At 39.8% G+C, this 15,187-nt stretch overlaps 1 protein-coding gene across 2 annotated transcripts; it reads left to right on the top strand.

Annotated features, from left to right (window-relative positions):
- The first annotated feature begins 5,598 nt into the window (after positions 1-5,598).
- On the top strand, positions 5,599-14,623 carry mex3a (mex-3 RNA binding family member A). 2 transcript variants are annotated; one of them, XM_028794098.2, is made up of 2 exons: positions 5,599-5,966; positions 11,407-14,623. In XM_028794098.2, the coding sequence occupies exons 1-2, from the start codon at positions 5,624-5,626 to the stop codon at positions 12,501-12,503; spliced, it is 1,440 nt and encodes a 479-aa protein (XP_028649931.1). In that variant the 5' UTR covers positions 5,599-5,623; the 3' UTR covers positions 12,504-14,623. The 2 variants fall into 2 exon arrangements, with proteins under 2 accessions (XP_028649931.1, XP_028649930.1); XM_028794097.2 differs by having other exon boundaries at positions 5,599-6,053.
- The last annotated feature ends 564 nt before the right edge of the window (positions 14,624-15,187 follow it).

Below are 15,187 nucleotides of genomic sequence, written 5' to 3'. Positions count from 1 at the left end.
TCCAGTTAGGATGAAGACCATCTCTTCTGAAAAATTCAGACCGTTCCCAAAAATCATCCCAATTGTTCACAAATGCTATGCTTTTGTTTGCACACCAGGTTTCTTGCCAGCAGTGAAGGGAATGCAATCTGCTATAAATCACATCCCCTCGATCCCCTCAAAAGAACAAGCCTAGTTAGACTAACACAAATGGCTGATCACAGGTGCAGAATAGAGAAATAATACAGTATACAGTATGAGTATGTGTGATGTGTGCTATCAGTGGCTTATTACCACAACTATTTTGCCTATGTAGGATATTTAAATATTTGTGCTATAAAGTGTTTTGCTGCCATTGTGTGATAAAGATAAATAGATAGATTAGGTTTCTTTACAAAAATGGGACGCAAAAGTTAAATTTGCCACAGCAAACATAACATTTCTTCAATCAAAATGTTATATTTTCATATCTTATTGGTATAAGAAACAAGAGAGTACTGTGATGGATTGGCATCCCATCTGGATTTTATTTGCGACGTAAACCCAATGCTTCTAAGATAGGACTTGGCCCCCATGACTCTAAATTGGATTAAGTATACAGTACAGTATTTGAAAATGTGATGTTACCATTTGGGTACCATATACTGTGCATGCATGCTATTGCCCTTATAAATACAATGTAGTTCATGGTGTCTGTCTTTCATCACATGCTTGAGAAGAGCTAAGAAAATGAAGTACTGCCTATAATCATTATAGTCAGTAAAGTCATTGTGGAAACATTTTATTGACGCAATGTGTGATGCAGCATGTATCATTCTTTTAACTTATTTCACTTGTGCAGTAATAACAATGCTAGAGTCAAAAAAAGGCAACAGCTCTATCAGTAGACAATATGTTGAATGTCCATTTCAGTGCACTTGCCTCACCTCACCAGTCCAATACAGGACCTAATGGCACACAATTTAATGAGATCCTTGAGTTTTCATATACACTCATGAAGCAATTGTTATTTAAACATGCTTTCTATCTAAGAGTTGCAGTGAGCCAAATGAATGAACGCACAGACAACAGTGTAATTCAAATATGGGAGCTATTTCATGTTTTAAGATACCACCTTATCTTTATTTTGCCTTTACAAGATTATTAACCAACCTTTCTGGTGTTATTGGACAAATAACAATAATAACTTTGACCTGCTCAGTTTTTTTCTTTCTGCCAAACAGCTTAGAAAGCAGTGAATGACCCAACAAAATGGCAGACACACAATACCTCACAGCTATTGTTTATCTTATCAGAAGATATGCTTTTGGCTTCCCAGCTGTACCTGAAATGAGATCATATGGACTTTGAATAGCTTGCAAAACAAAAGACATTAACTTGAACAAACTAGCTCTGATGAGAATTAAGATAATCCCCTGACAGGTATTGCACGTGTGAATACAGAAAAGTGGATCAGTTGATTAATATTGTGTTCATTTATGTAACACATTAGTTCATCCTTTTTTTTTTTGGCTGGCTGCTTCAGCTGGGAAAACTTTGGAGATAGAGAAACTGAGCTGGTTGCTACATTTTATTACATGCTTAATTTTAAATGAATTTCCCTTCTATCACATTAATGTTGCACCATTTGCCTACATTAACAAATCCCTGGGTCTAACTTTCCTTTCCTGATCACGCCTGTCATGTTGTGCTCGCTCACCAAATTTGTACCAACCATTGGCCACTAAACTTATTGGCTAAAACTAAATGGTAGGACACTCCAGAATGCCCATCCTGTTTCATTTCAGTCAGCTTAATTAATAGCACTGACAAATTATCTGATGTGGTTAAGTTTCTCTTGTTTGTGAATTCAGTTTTGTTTCACTCCATTGTTTTATAGGGTAGTGGCCTCACTGGAGTATGTGTAGGATCGGTTAGGTTAACCCAGTTAGCCACTCTGATCCCAAGGCACACTATCTAACACCCCAGGGAGGCATTATCTAATTGGTCCCCTGGGACTCAGTCTAGACAATGATTATGTGCACCTGAACTGCCCACTAGGATGACATCACCCCTGTTAACCCCTCCCCTTGCAGAGCCGCGAGGGGGTGGGGCGAAGACGTACTCCTTTAAAGCGATGCAGATATCCTCGCCGTACGTATCAAAAGGGCCAAGCTGCGTTTTTTCCTCCAGTCTCATTCATAACCAAAGGAAGGCGCGCGCTCCCGGTCAAGAGCTCTGCCTGCGAGCACTGAAGAGCGCCTCTGCTGAGCAGCAGGGTAAAAGAAGAGCGAGAAGCGAGTTCCCCGGATGCTGCCGCTGCTGGCCAATCGCGTAGAAACGGAGCGTCAGGAGACCTTCCTTAGATATGTGTGTAACATAAGACACATGACTTTATTTTTTTCATTTGAAAGAACAATATTTCAAATAATTATTCTCTTGTATTTGACACTACTTTAAATCTATTTAAAGGTAATATCAAAACAAATAATGCAGATGATACACACCTAGGAAGCATCTGTAGCTGCATAATGGAATAGACGTGTTCATTTAATGGGCGTCTTAAAATCTGTCAGGTATGAATGTATGCGCGTGTGTGTATAAGGGTGAGCACGAACGTGCCTGGCGGAGGACTGGCGCTGGATGGCCCCTAGCTGAGATTAAATTAGCATGTTGAGAAACTAGGTGCATGCTGTATAAACGCATGCAAGAATGTACCAAAATGCACTTAAAATAGCGAATGATAACCAGAGCGTGTAAACAGGTTACAGAGAAAAAATAAAAATTCCATAATTAATGGAATAATATTAATTCAATTATATGTTCAGTCCATAGCTCACTGTCACAGCCTCAATGTGCCTAAGTGAAACTGAGTTAATTCATTACATTTGCTTTGCAGAGCAGCAGTGGCATATGATGATTGTGTCTCCATATAGACTTTTCAGATGAAAAGAGTGGCAAATGTTTAATTTCATAAGAAAATGAGCTAATTGACCAATAAAGAAACATGATGGTAGTAACATACTACCCCCTCTGTAGCTATTCTACTGCAGGACAATCAGAGTCACTACATTTTTCTAGATAAGGAGTCATACATAGGCTTTTGTTCCAGAGGAGCACTTTAACTACAGCATTTTTTTCTGAGCAATTTCTTACTTGTGTTATCTATAATACAATTGTTAACTTTGTTTAAGGTCTCCCAGTGAATCAGAGGTATGAATTAAACTTGCAGGATTGTGGTATCAAGTCCAGTACCTTAATCATTAGGCCATGTGTAAACAATAACGCTTATTTTTTAAAATAGGTGGCATGGTTATGTAGAAGGAGCTCCTGTGTTGCAGAAACCTGACGTTCATTTTATAGTGTCTGGACACTGATTCAGTTCCCAGCTGTGCATGCTGTGTGTTCATTGTCCATGTTCTGCCTGTGTCTGCATAGGTTTCCTCTATGCCCATACTACACAGAGCAAGTTCATTGATGAATGGTAGTCTAAAGCTAGGGATAATAAACAGATTGTATTTAAATTTTTAAAAATGATCACTTAACTTTAAACAGTCTGGAACTACTCATTCAATAATCCATACATTTTGTGACATCAACAAAAGACAGCTTGGTGTTTTGATCACTTCAAATATGATTCTCAATTTATATACTATGCGTGTTTATGTCAGTTAAATTCATATCATTAATAATGGAGTTTATTTGATCCTTTTTCTGTGTCAATTGAATTATTAAAAGGCAAAGTTAATGACAATAGAATACCAAATTTCAAAAGTGCTTAATGCCTGATCTTGCTTTGACAGCCACTGACTACCTGTGGAACTTCAATACAGTAAGTGGATACACAAAATGGTTACATTAATCATAATTAGTCTTCATCCTTTGTATATTTTATACTTTTCAACACAATTCTTTGAAACAATGATAAATTCACTTAATATGTGTAAACAGTTATTGACGATTATTGACTATGTATTTAAACACGGTAGATACTAAAGGTAGATTATCTGTAGAATCTTCCAGTGTGGCAAGATAAGCAGCAATGCTACCACTGCACAAACTGTTCAAAGAATCTGGGTTAAATTCCTGGTCATGTGACAGCCCTCCAAAATATGAGATTATATTTAAGTTAAATTTACCCATCATGAAGTTAAAAAGAGCCAGAGCAGCCTGGCAATACGAAGCTCTAAATGAGATGCCTGTCCATATGAATCAAAATTTAAGAACAGCGAAATTTTTATAATAATGTGAATTGAAATGTATTTCTGCATATTAAATTATTTAATATAACATGTTTGCGTAGATTAACACTACTCTCAGCACTCTACAGGCAGGAGTTCAAATTCCATCCTGTGTGCTATCCAGGGTTAGTAACAGCCGCACTCCTGGTACAACCCGGATAGTTTCAATAGCCTTGGAATGGAAAATACAGATTCATAACATTATAAATGGAAGGATATGATCTTCCAAGGAAAACCCTTACTGTAAGCCACTTTTCAAATGTATATGTCCTATTTGCTACAATGCAATATAGCAACAAAAACTCAAGTGTTTTGTGTACTGGAATGCATCTGGTGATTTCCAGACACACTGCTCCTACCTATTTGATTCTGCTCAATACTATCCAGTCAGCTTTGCTGCTGCAGTTCAGGGCTGTGTCAAAATCTTCCGATTGGTTTGGCAGCTCCTGTTCCTTGGGCATCATGTGCCAGCAACACAGATGTCATAGTGGGATATGATTGGCTGGAAGAATAACTGCAAGTGGCACATTCATTCAGAGTGTTCATGAGGCAAAAGATACAGCCCAGGAAAACCTGAACAATAAGTAGCAGACAGGCAGCCAGTCGGGCTTGACAGCCGGCGGCTTCCGTTCGCGCCCAAGCTTCGCAGCCTAGCCTAACAGCAATTGCAGAAACACCAGGCATGCCGCTCTTTGTTCCCGGAGAAGTAAAGCTGTGCAGTGCTACCGGCGCGCTTACACTACAGGGTATGAGCATGTGAAAACAGAAGAGCTACCGCACTGAATCAGATTGTGTCATCATACCGAACACCAGCACACCCCCTGCACATCCTCCCTTCAGCCCCCCTTCCTTCCCCGGGATCGCCTGAGTCAGGCCATTCCAAATATCTTATAAGAACAAGGGTGGGGTCTCACGAAACGCGCAATTACATAAACCACTAGTAACAGCAGTCACCCTTCCTTAAGCCCCGTCAAAGGGAGCGCCTAACCCTAATCAGGCAGTCCTCTCCGCAAAGCGGTAGATACACAACCCTGTGTGAGGTTCCCTCTCAGAAAATCGCCTTTCCAGTCTGACGCTACACGTTTTACGTGGCGCGCGTGCAGCTCCAGACGGTCCCAGTTTCGAATCAGGAAAAGGGGGGGGGGGGGGGTCGTCTGGGGAGTCCTGTGTTTAAGCCATGTTTAAGGGGCTTGTGGAAGCAGAGGAGGGGGCCATGCAGACAGCCGTCGGGACGGCGCAGGGGGGGGCGTGAGGGGCCGGGGGGTGGGGGCAGACAGACTGTGAGCTAGGAGGGCTTGACTGAAGGGGGCGGGGCCGATCAAGGGGGAGGGGAGGGGTGGGACTACCGAAATGCAGGGGGTGGCAGCGGGTGCTGTTTCTCCAGTCCCTTTCCCCTGTCTTTGTTTCATACTCTTTTGTTAGCCATGCCTAGCCTGCTGGTTCTAGCAGGGATCATGGAAAAAAACGGGGGCTACGGCGGGGCTCTGGCCGGCTCCGGGTTCGGGACAGAGGGGCTCCTGGCGCCGCCAGACGAGGAGGAGGAGGACTCCCGTGCCCTGAGGGTCGCGCTGGGCCAGCTGTCCCTCCTGGGGCTCGGGGAAGCCGAGGACGGTGGTGGAGGAGGAGGTGGAGGTGGCAATTCTGGCAATGGGGCACAAGATCGGAGTAACAACAATGCCCATCAGCACCCCAGTGGCGGAGGCGGTGGCGGGGACACGGTGCTCCTGCAGGGGAAGAACAAGTTGTGTGTCCTGTACGAAGGGGCAAGTGAGTCCAAGGGACGGGGTTGCAACATTACCGAGTGTGTCCCGGTGCCCAGTTCGGAGCATGTGGCCGAAATAGTCGGCAGACAAGGTAAAGAAAAGACCAACACCATGCTTTTCTCCTACAGTGGCTGGGCGCTCTTCTTGGATTTGGCGGAGGCTTCACGCCTTTCCCATTTCAACTTGGCAACTGTTGTTAAATCGGGGTGCAGCTGTTCTGTTGTTGTGATCTATCAACTGCTGGATGTTCAGAGCAATGCTTAGCCTGCAGAGTGCCGAACGGTTTTGTTGTGCATCTATAGGAGGAAAATGTGTGTGCGTGCGTGTTGTCTGTCTGCGCTTTATGTATAGAGCGGAGTGTTCCTCTCTCCCTTTGTTCGCATGCTGCAGCCAACACGCAGGGGTTTGTTATGATCCGCACAGTGTACTACTTCACGGATAGTCGATAAATAAATGATAGCGCTCCAGTCTGGACGCCCTGCTTCTCTGGCGTGTACACTGCCACGAGCCTCATTGTTCAAACTGCAGCACACACGAGGGTGAAGAAGTTGGCCTTTATTATACCAAATCGCTAAACAGCAGACAGACTGATCGCGTTAAAACGTAATGACATTTGGCTAGCGGAGTGCTCATCTTTTTAAGCGGCTTTGAGTGTCGTTCAAGTCTGGGCATTGTCTGTGCTGCAACGTGCCTCTGCCGTTCTTTCGTCTCCCTCTGTCTTTCTTATTTTGGACAATGGAGTGAGCCATTGCCTCCTTCAACCGTTCACGTGTCTCAAGATAGAAAGCGCTTCCTGGTGTGTGTTTTTGTAACTTGTTTCTAAGCGGGTAGCATTCGGGTGATGTGTTGAATTCAAGTTCACGGTCAGAATAGAAGTAACGGATAAAAGCGCCTTTTTTAATTGTCATCCCGTATGACGGTTGCAGTTTTGGGCGTAAGCACCCACCCCCAAATAAAGACAAAGAAAGTCCCATCAACGGCCAGCTTCATGATTAGCTTGGTCTCCAGAGCAACATTGGACCCAGATGTGCTCTTGTATGTCCTGGCTTCGACTCGAGGGTTGGTAGTCGATCCGTGAATTGTGGTGGTGGAGGGTGCAAACTCATCAGCATCACTTAACTTTCCAGCTTTTTTTTTTAAACTCGGTCCCTTACCTGTTTGTTAAACTGAAACCCTTTTCACGATTTAAAATAAGTCTTTTCACTTTCTAAAGCTCAAGGACCACCACACTGTGTTTATACTTTATCCATCTGCTCATTTTTCATTTCATAGGCCCATCTTGCATTCAGAGTATGGTGCCTCTGGTTACTGCCATTGTTACCGGACCACGCGAGGAGAGGGGAGGGGCGGGGTTACGCCCAGCATCTCCTCCGAATTCAATTTGTGCCACCGTCCTGTGCACACTCCAGCTGTTGTTGTAGGAAGAGTACCAAACAGATGTAATCAGTGCCTCCAGTTATTTCAAGTTCCCTGAACTTTGATGGAGATCGAAAAGAACTTTATCGTTTTGTGAGTATGAACGCAAATACTCCCTAAAGATAGATGACAAAACCGGGCATCTTGTCCAACAGGTCTTGCTGACAGGCTCTGAAACCAACTGAATCCACGAATATTACTGCCATTAAAGTCCCAGTGTTGTGATATGGATTTGGTATATTTACCAATTAGATTTGTACTAATTATGCTTGTCCTTTTGTCATTACTTATATCGTGAAAAAAATTAATTGGCCAAGTACAGTAAAAGCCGTGACACATCAGTATTCATACTCTGTTTCACTTGTATGAATTGTGTATCATTGAGAATAGCAACGTTTCAAGTTAATCAATGTAAAATGTAATTTGGTTTATTTGCTTTCCTTTCACTTCGTTTCCAGGTTCTTCTTACTGTCTGCCACTGTTGTATTTTTGGTCCTGCCTGTAATATATGTTTAATTTTTAGTGAAGTGGGAAGTTGAAACTTTGTTGTTCTAATTTTGTATACTCTGTAAAGTGTCTTACAATGGTTCATCCTAATAATGACATTTTATAAACACAATGTAATTTCTATTTTAGTGTAATGCATCAGTCGTTTAATTAAAAAAGTAAGTTGGACTTGTTTAAAAATGAATATACACAGTTTTTCACTTTTTTGCCAAAACATTTTCAATATATATATGTATAGGTGTGTGTGTATATGTGTGTGTGTATATATATATATATATATCTATATATATATATATATATATATATACAGTATTTTATTGCATGTACATGTACATATTGTGAATTGAAGGTAGACTAATAACTGATATATCATTTTCTTGATAATCATTTTTATGACAATACATGCTTCATATTTTTGTTAATGTATTAAAATATACTGTGTTCACCTGGAGCCTTAAAATACAATATTTTGTAGGTTGTCTTGGATAAAGGCAATTGTTAAACTAATTACATTGTTAATAATAGTACAAAATTATAATAATAAATGAATGCATGCTTTTGATTTAAAAAATAGTCAGCTGTTGCACTACTGCATTGTATCTGAAGGAAATCAAAATACTCTTCATTTTGGTTTTCCCAGATATTTTGTAAAAGTCACATGATAATATCTTTTTAATTGTTACATTTTTATTTTACAGTCTTTATTTTGTAATAGAGGTCATATTGTTGTATGCAGTAGCAGAAATGCTTGCTTAGATTGTGCATTAGTTCTGAACCAGAGTGCCTTATAATAGAAGCTTACATGGTAGCATTAAATCAGCCTGGTGTGTGTGTGCCCTGTGATGGACTGGCATCAGTTTAAGTTAAATTCCAGTGTTGCACCCACTGCTGCTGGAATAGCATCTGTGCCTTGTATAAAGTTTTATTAAATTCATGGAGTACTGTATTTTTCTTCTTCCTATAGAAGAACATTAGGTAAAAGTGGAACACAAATTAATAAATCTCTTCAAAACTTTTGTGCTCTGACCGTGTCAGTGTGTTGTATTTTATATAAAATATTATTTTTAATAAAAATTTATTGTTGAATAGCAATGAGTAAGCACTTGAGCTAGATACACTACACTGCAAAAATTAACATTTTGTTTCAAATGATGGCCACTGTGAATGTGAAAGTTCTTTTCTTGTACACATAACGATTGTCTACCAGCAGTCATATGTTTAGCAACACAGTTATTAATCTAGTAGAATAAGGAAAGTGTATGTTTGTTGAATAAAAAAAGAGAATGGTTTAAATTAGGATATGATAGGCAAAGCAAAAAGTCCAACAGATGCACTAAAATTAAATTCATAAAATCTATTGGAAATTATTTAAGCTTTAGGAACCTGTGTCATCTGAGACAGATGATTACAGATATCATAGTTTAAAATAATGCTGTTTCTTTACACCATTGTCAAATGCTAATGATTGTTGAGGGGGCTGTATTTATTTTAGCTGTTTAACTGTTTATTTAGTAAAGATACGATGTGCAATTTACTTTCTAAAAGCATTGTTTTCCTCTCCATAGGACCGGGTGATAGTGAAGTCTAGTTCCTTACACCTTAACTGTTCAATGAGTTAGTCTTTGCATGTTGACCTCTTTCAGTGGTGGCCAGAGTTGGCGTCCAGGGTGCAGTTTCCAAACTGAACTTGATTATTGTATAATGGTGCAAAATTGTAAGATTTTTAAAATAATATTTAGTTATAGTGGTATATCCCTAAATAAATTTGAATTTAGAAAAATCAAACTTCTTTAATAAGCAGACGTAGACTATATTCACACTGATTGCAGCTTGTCCACAGCTTTTGTATTCTGGATTCTGTTTTTTGTTTCCTTTTTTAGTTGAGAATGGAAATGAAATACCATGTCTGTAGTCGGGCAGCTTAAGCTCCAAAGTGCTTCCTTGCTTTTCTTACTCACAGAATGAGTGTAACCCTTGTAAAAGGAGATGGATCAAGGTCAGATGGATATGTGTTTCACTTTCTGCCATGCTAAACACAGCCACTGTGCTCAAGCAGATAGGAGCTGGACCATGTTGCCAAGTGGCTGTTTCCCCTTAAGGGAACCCATAGCATGAACCAATTGCAAGAGGCTTTTATAAAATTTTGCTTTCATTTTGACTAGTTCATTTATAGTTGATGTTATCTTTTTGATTTACAATATATTGGAGTAATGCCAACTTTGTTTGTGTGCCATGTCAAACCAAGAACTTTGAGTGTGTGTGTATATATATTTATATATATAGTGCCTTTTCATGGTAAATACCATGTTAACGTACATTATAAAGACAGAGCTATATAATGCTTATGTGTGTTTTTATTTAAATTTAACAGAGATTGGTGAATTGACATGCCCAATTTATGTCACATTTTATGACATACTTTTTTAATTTTGTGCACATTTATTCATTTTTTGTTTTATAATTTTTTCCACACCAACTAATTCCAATATGTGGTAAAATAGACCTTAATTCTATCATTATAAGTAACATTATCATTATTGTTACTATTTATTTGTCAGCATTAGAAGAAAACTGTATACTAGTTGCCTGTCCATTACAGATTTTTTAAATTTAGCTAAACATCAAATAAGCAAGCATGCTGGAGCAATGTTTATCACTACTGCTTTTACCAGGACACAGGACCTAAGTCTAAGTCTTGCCTTGAACACTGGATGTTTGGAGGCTACACATGTTCACTGTGTCCACTTGGATTTTGCCCTAAAGTGGCTTGGGACCTTTTTCAAGCTTCATTCTTGATGTTGCTGGAATAGGTTAAGGTTGAGTTTTGATCCAAAACTACAGTAGATTAAGCTGGTTCAGTAAAAGGAAAGATGGATGAAAGCAGAAAACCACGCTCAGTTTAAAGCTTAGGATCACTTGGTGAGTTAGAAGTTGGAACTGAACTACTTGTCTGACAACTCTGGATTTTGATCTGTGAAGAATGTATGTAGCTTATTTGATGCATTAAAGCCATCAATTTCTGTAGATAAAAATATTTCTATTTCTTGAGAAATAGAAGCCCCAGAAAGTGTAAAAATGCAATACAGCCTTAAACAGAAGAATTTAAGCAATTAATGCACAAAACAAGATAAACCACATAAGCATAGAGAATATAGCTACAACTTGTAGAAATCATTGTAGGAAGATTGTGACATTTCTCAGACTTGCCTGTCCAGTAAGCGTCATTATCGAGTAGTTTGATGGTTTATATTAAACTTCCTGTGTGGCATTCTGCCTTAGATTAGACAAGGCTGCAACAGTAAGTACAGTTAACATTCTGATGATATATAAGTGAACACTCAAACACATTATTTGAAATGAAAATAAAATCAATCAGATTGAATTTTCTGTAGTGCCTCAGCTCCTAATCACCCAAAATTCCCAGGTGAAACAGTATTCTTGTAGTTTTCTCTACTGATACATTCTGCTTTAAAGAACATTCTCTTTTTTTCTTGTTTTTTTTTTTCTTTCTACATATACAGGATGCAAGATCAAAGCCTTACGAGCGAAGACCAACACATATATCAAGACACCAGTACGAGGAGAAGAACCAGTGTTTCTTATCACAGGCAGAAAGGAAGATGTAGCCCTTGCCAGACGGGAGATTATCTCGGCAGCAGAGCACTTTTCCATGCTCAGAGCATCACGCAATAAGTTGGGAGTCACCTTCACAGGTTCCCCACCCAGTATGCCAGGCCAAACCACTATCCAGGTCAGGGTACCTTACCGGGTGGTAGGGTTAGTGGTTGGCCCTAAAGGCTCCACTATCAAACGCATACAACAACAAACCTGCACTTACATTGTTACCCCTAGTCGAGATCGAGACCCTGTGTTTGAAATCACTGGGTCCCCAGGGAATGCTGAACGTGCCCGTGAGGAAATCGAAGCCCACATTGCCTTCCGTACTGGGGGCCTCCATGACTTAAACAATGAAAATGACTGTCTCCTTGGTCAAACGGCAGAATCTGGAATGCTTGAAAACCGTCTTCATCAAGTTTGGGGCCTACAGGGCACTAGGAAGCCACTTTCCAGCAGCTACCGGCAGAACAGCAGCCTTGAAGACCCCCTGAGTGCTATATATGGGAAGACCATTGGGGATCATCATGATTTTGGAAATGAGAAGCCCTGTTCCTATTTTACTTCCACAGCTGACAGTGTGGGCACACATTGCTGGGGTGATCCAGAGTATGGTAAGCCAGTAGCTTTCTATGCCCAACAGCGATCCAAAAGTTTTGGTGGCCTTTCATTACCCCTGGCCAGGTTGTCACCAAGCCTGCAGGATCCATCCTCAACTTCAGCCCTGGGTCATTCTCAAGCCAGACGGGCACACAGTGAGCCTATTTCAGCTTCCGTTTTTCCAAGTCGAATCAGCTTGGGTCAAGGCCTGGCAGCGCCAGATTCTTCTCCCAGCACCCGAGACTGCATGACCTGTTTTGAGAGCAAGGTGACCGCTGCCCTAGTGCCATGTGGGCACAACCTCTTCTGCATGGAGTGTGCCATCCGGATCTGCGAAGTTGCTCACCCTGAGTGTCCGGTCTGCCATACGCTGGTGACGCAAGCCATTAGAATATTTTCCTAAAATATCAAAGAAATTCAATATTTGTTTGTATTTTCTTTTTTTTTTTCCAAGTTATTTTAGATTTATTATTGGTATAATTATTTTAATAATTTTTTAAAGAAAAAAATGATTTTTGGGCCTTTGGTTGAGCCAATCTATTGACTCTTTAAAAGCATATTTTTCCATTTCTTTTTATATTTTATAAAGATTTTTTTTAAAGAGAAGAATTATTAAACATTTTTTAACATTTTTGTTTTTTTAATTTTGTATTTTTTTTTTAATTAATTTTCTTTTTCCAGCTCTGTGATGAAAGAGCAAACGATGTGAATGAATTTGTCGGGTATAAGCATAAGCCTCTTGCAACTTTTTCATTAATTTTTGGTTCTATAATGAGGTACATCTTTTTTTTCTTTTTTTTTTTTCTGTTTCTTTTTTGTGCAGCTTGCCTGCTTTTAAACGGGATTTTTTTGGCCGTCATTTAAATCTAGATAGGCCTGAACTGCTGTGTGACCGAATGAGGATATATTTCTTTTTTTTTCGTCTTTTTTTTTTTTTTTAAGCAGTATCCGCCTCTCTGATTCTTACTACTTGTTTGAGCCAAGGCGCTATGTTTACACAGGGTACCCTCCTATCATCGGGCGCCTTCCAAGAGAGATGGAGCTGGGACTTGAAAGTAACTTTATTTTTTATTATTGTCTTTATGTCATTTATATAGTTTTTGTTAATGCTGGTGCTAGAGAAAGATTTTGTTCACAGGCCTTTGAAAACAGCAAACTATTGTGATTCTGCAATATGTGTTGTGTTCTGCAGGAAATGTTTTGCACTGATGTTCCAAATAAGGAGTGGACTGTACTGTGGAGTCCTGTTGTGTGTGGGATCGGGAACTGATGGCGGGAGATTGGTATTGGGGAGGTTAATATGTCAATAGCAGGATCAGTTGTATTAGACTATTTCATACTGCAGTATGATACAGCTGATCATTTGGAGCAGACAGATCAAGACTAATGTGTCTAAGACTAATATGGGGGCGGGGGGTTTGCGGTGGTGACAGGTTTAATTTTGTTTGCTGCAAAATCTATACAGTGCATAGCAATGAGAGGAGTCTTAGGTGTTTCCTGCACAGCCAGTACAGCACAGAGTTGGGGGGATCCTTTATATTTTCTGTGCAGGTAATGCTGTATTTTTTGGTATAAAGTTGGACTTGTATTTTCTGTACAGTTCTTACAGCTCACAGAGTTTTGCAGTCACTTGATATTGCCCAGAGCAATGAGAATCTTTTGTGCTGAGTGGTCTCATTGCAGAGGGGAGGACAACAACAGTGCAAAATAATAGAACCACCTGAACTGTGAAAAGTCACGTCGCGGATCTCACAGTACTGTGCAAAATGCAGTTGTTTTAATTGATAAATTTGTTTTAATAGATGCAAAAAAAAAGCAATTCACTCTGGTTTTCTGTACTCTGCAGATCAGTTGCCCTGCTGCAGGTCTTCTCCAACAAGGCTGCATTTAGGCACTGTGAATACATACCATATGGGTGCATTTGCATGTTAAAGGGCTGCACCCATGTTCACCTTGGATTGGCTGCAGCTAATTCTGCAGAGTTTCATGGCGTCATCTGACTCGTCACTAGCATTGAATTACCAAAAGGTACTTTTCTATACAAAAGTTTTTCATTTTTTTTTGTCAGTTTTCTTGTATTATTTTTAAAACGTTTACTAAAATTTAAACATAAAAAATACTATGAATTATAAAGAATGTGGGAAAGGGTTAGGGCTGAGCTGACTGAATAATTATTTTAGAGAGGCAAAGATGCACCTTATTGTTAACAGAAAAAATGAAGCATTGCTAATGTAGTTATTTAAACCAAACCGACCATTGATGGTGATAATTCAACCCACTTCTTTTTAGTCTCAAGTCAGCTGTCATTTACATTTCTTTAAAGTGTCCAATACCCCATGTGCTGTTACAGAGCCCCTTTCTTATGTTGCAAAATTGTTCCCAGTGAATACTCCAGTTATACAGCCAAGTCTTCACAAAAGCTCCAGTTGGAAAAATTTTGCCAGGGTTTAGTACTCCATTTATAGGTAGCTCACTTGAAGACTGGTAATCTTTGCTCCGTGCACCAATGGACTGGATTGGTTGGTACTCCTGTGGCCATGTCTTCCATCAGAGGCCTCATTTGCAGTAGGCGTCAGTTTGGCCAGGCTAAAATGTCTGCTCTGGATTAGTCCCTGAGAGATTATGTGGAAAACTTTGTTGCACTAGCAATGTTTGAGGGGTCAAAGGTCACACAAGAGCAAGCTTGCTGTTGTTTCCCCTCCCCCCAGAATGGGCTCAAATTTCCAGTTGACTTTGTCTTTCCAAAGCAACAGAAGAACAGCAAGATATGCTTTAAATCAACAAGTTTATCTCAAGGAAAATGTATCACATAAATAAAAAGGTCTTACTGTCTTTTAGATTAAACGTGCATTGTTTAGGGTAGCTTTAGTTTTTAAATTATTCTTCATTTGAATTAGACTTTTAGCCCAAGGGGGCTGGGAAACACAGCTATTACATGATTCTTTTGAATTTTTTGATCGATTTGAAGGCCCATCCCATATGTCCCTTTATTTACATGCATGACCTGTCACGACTTGCGTCCATCTGCCAGTGGGACTGCAGTGTAACTAGTGTCTCACATTTCTGCTGGTAAAGTGAGAATTATAT

This window comes from Erpetoichthys calabaricus, chromosome 2, assembly GCF_900747795.2.
Source record: "Erpetoichthys calabaricus chromosome 2, fErpCal1.3, whole genome shotgun sequence".
NCBI classification, from domain to species: Eukaryota; Metazoa; Chordata; class Cladistia; order Polypteriformes; family Polypteridae; genus Erpetoichthys; species Erpetoichthys calabaricus.
Note: the sequence above shows the minus strand (reverse complement) of the source record. Positions and strands in the feature narration are given on the sequence as shown.

Excerpts from the sequence above, each read along its gene's own strand:
- mex3a (XM_028794097.2), top strand. The coding sequence starts at position 5,624 with ATGCCTAGCCTGCTGGTTCTAGCAGGGATCATGGAAAAAAACGGGGGC. Across the intron at positions 6,054-11,406 it reads CGAAATAGTCGGCAGACAAG|GATGCAAGATCAAAGCCTTA; the intron begins GTAAAGAAAAGA and ends CTACATATACAG.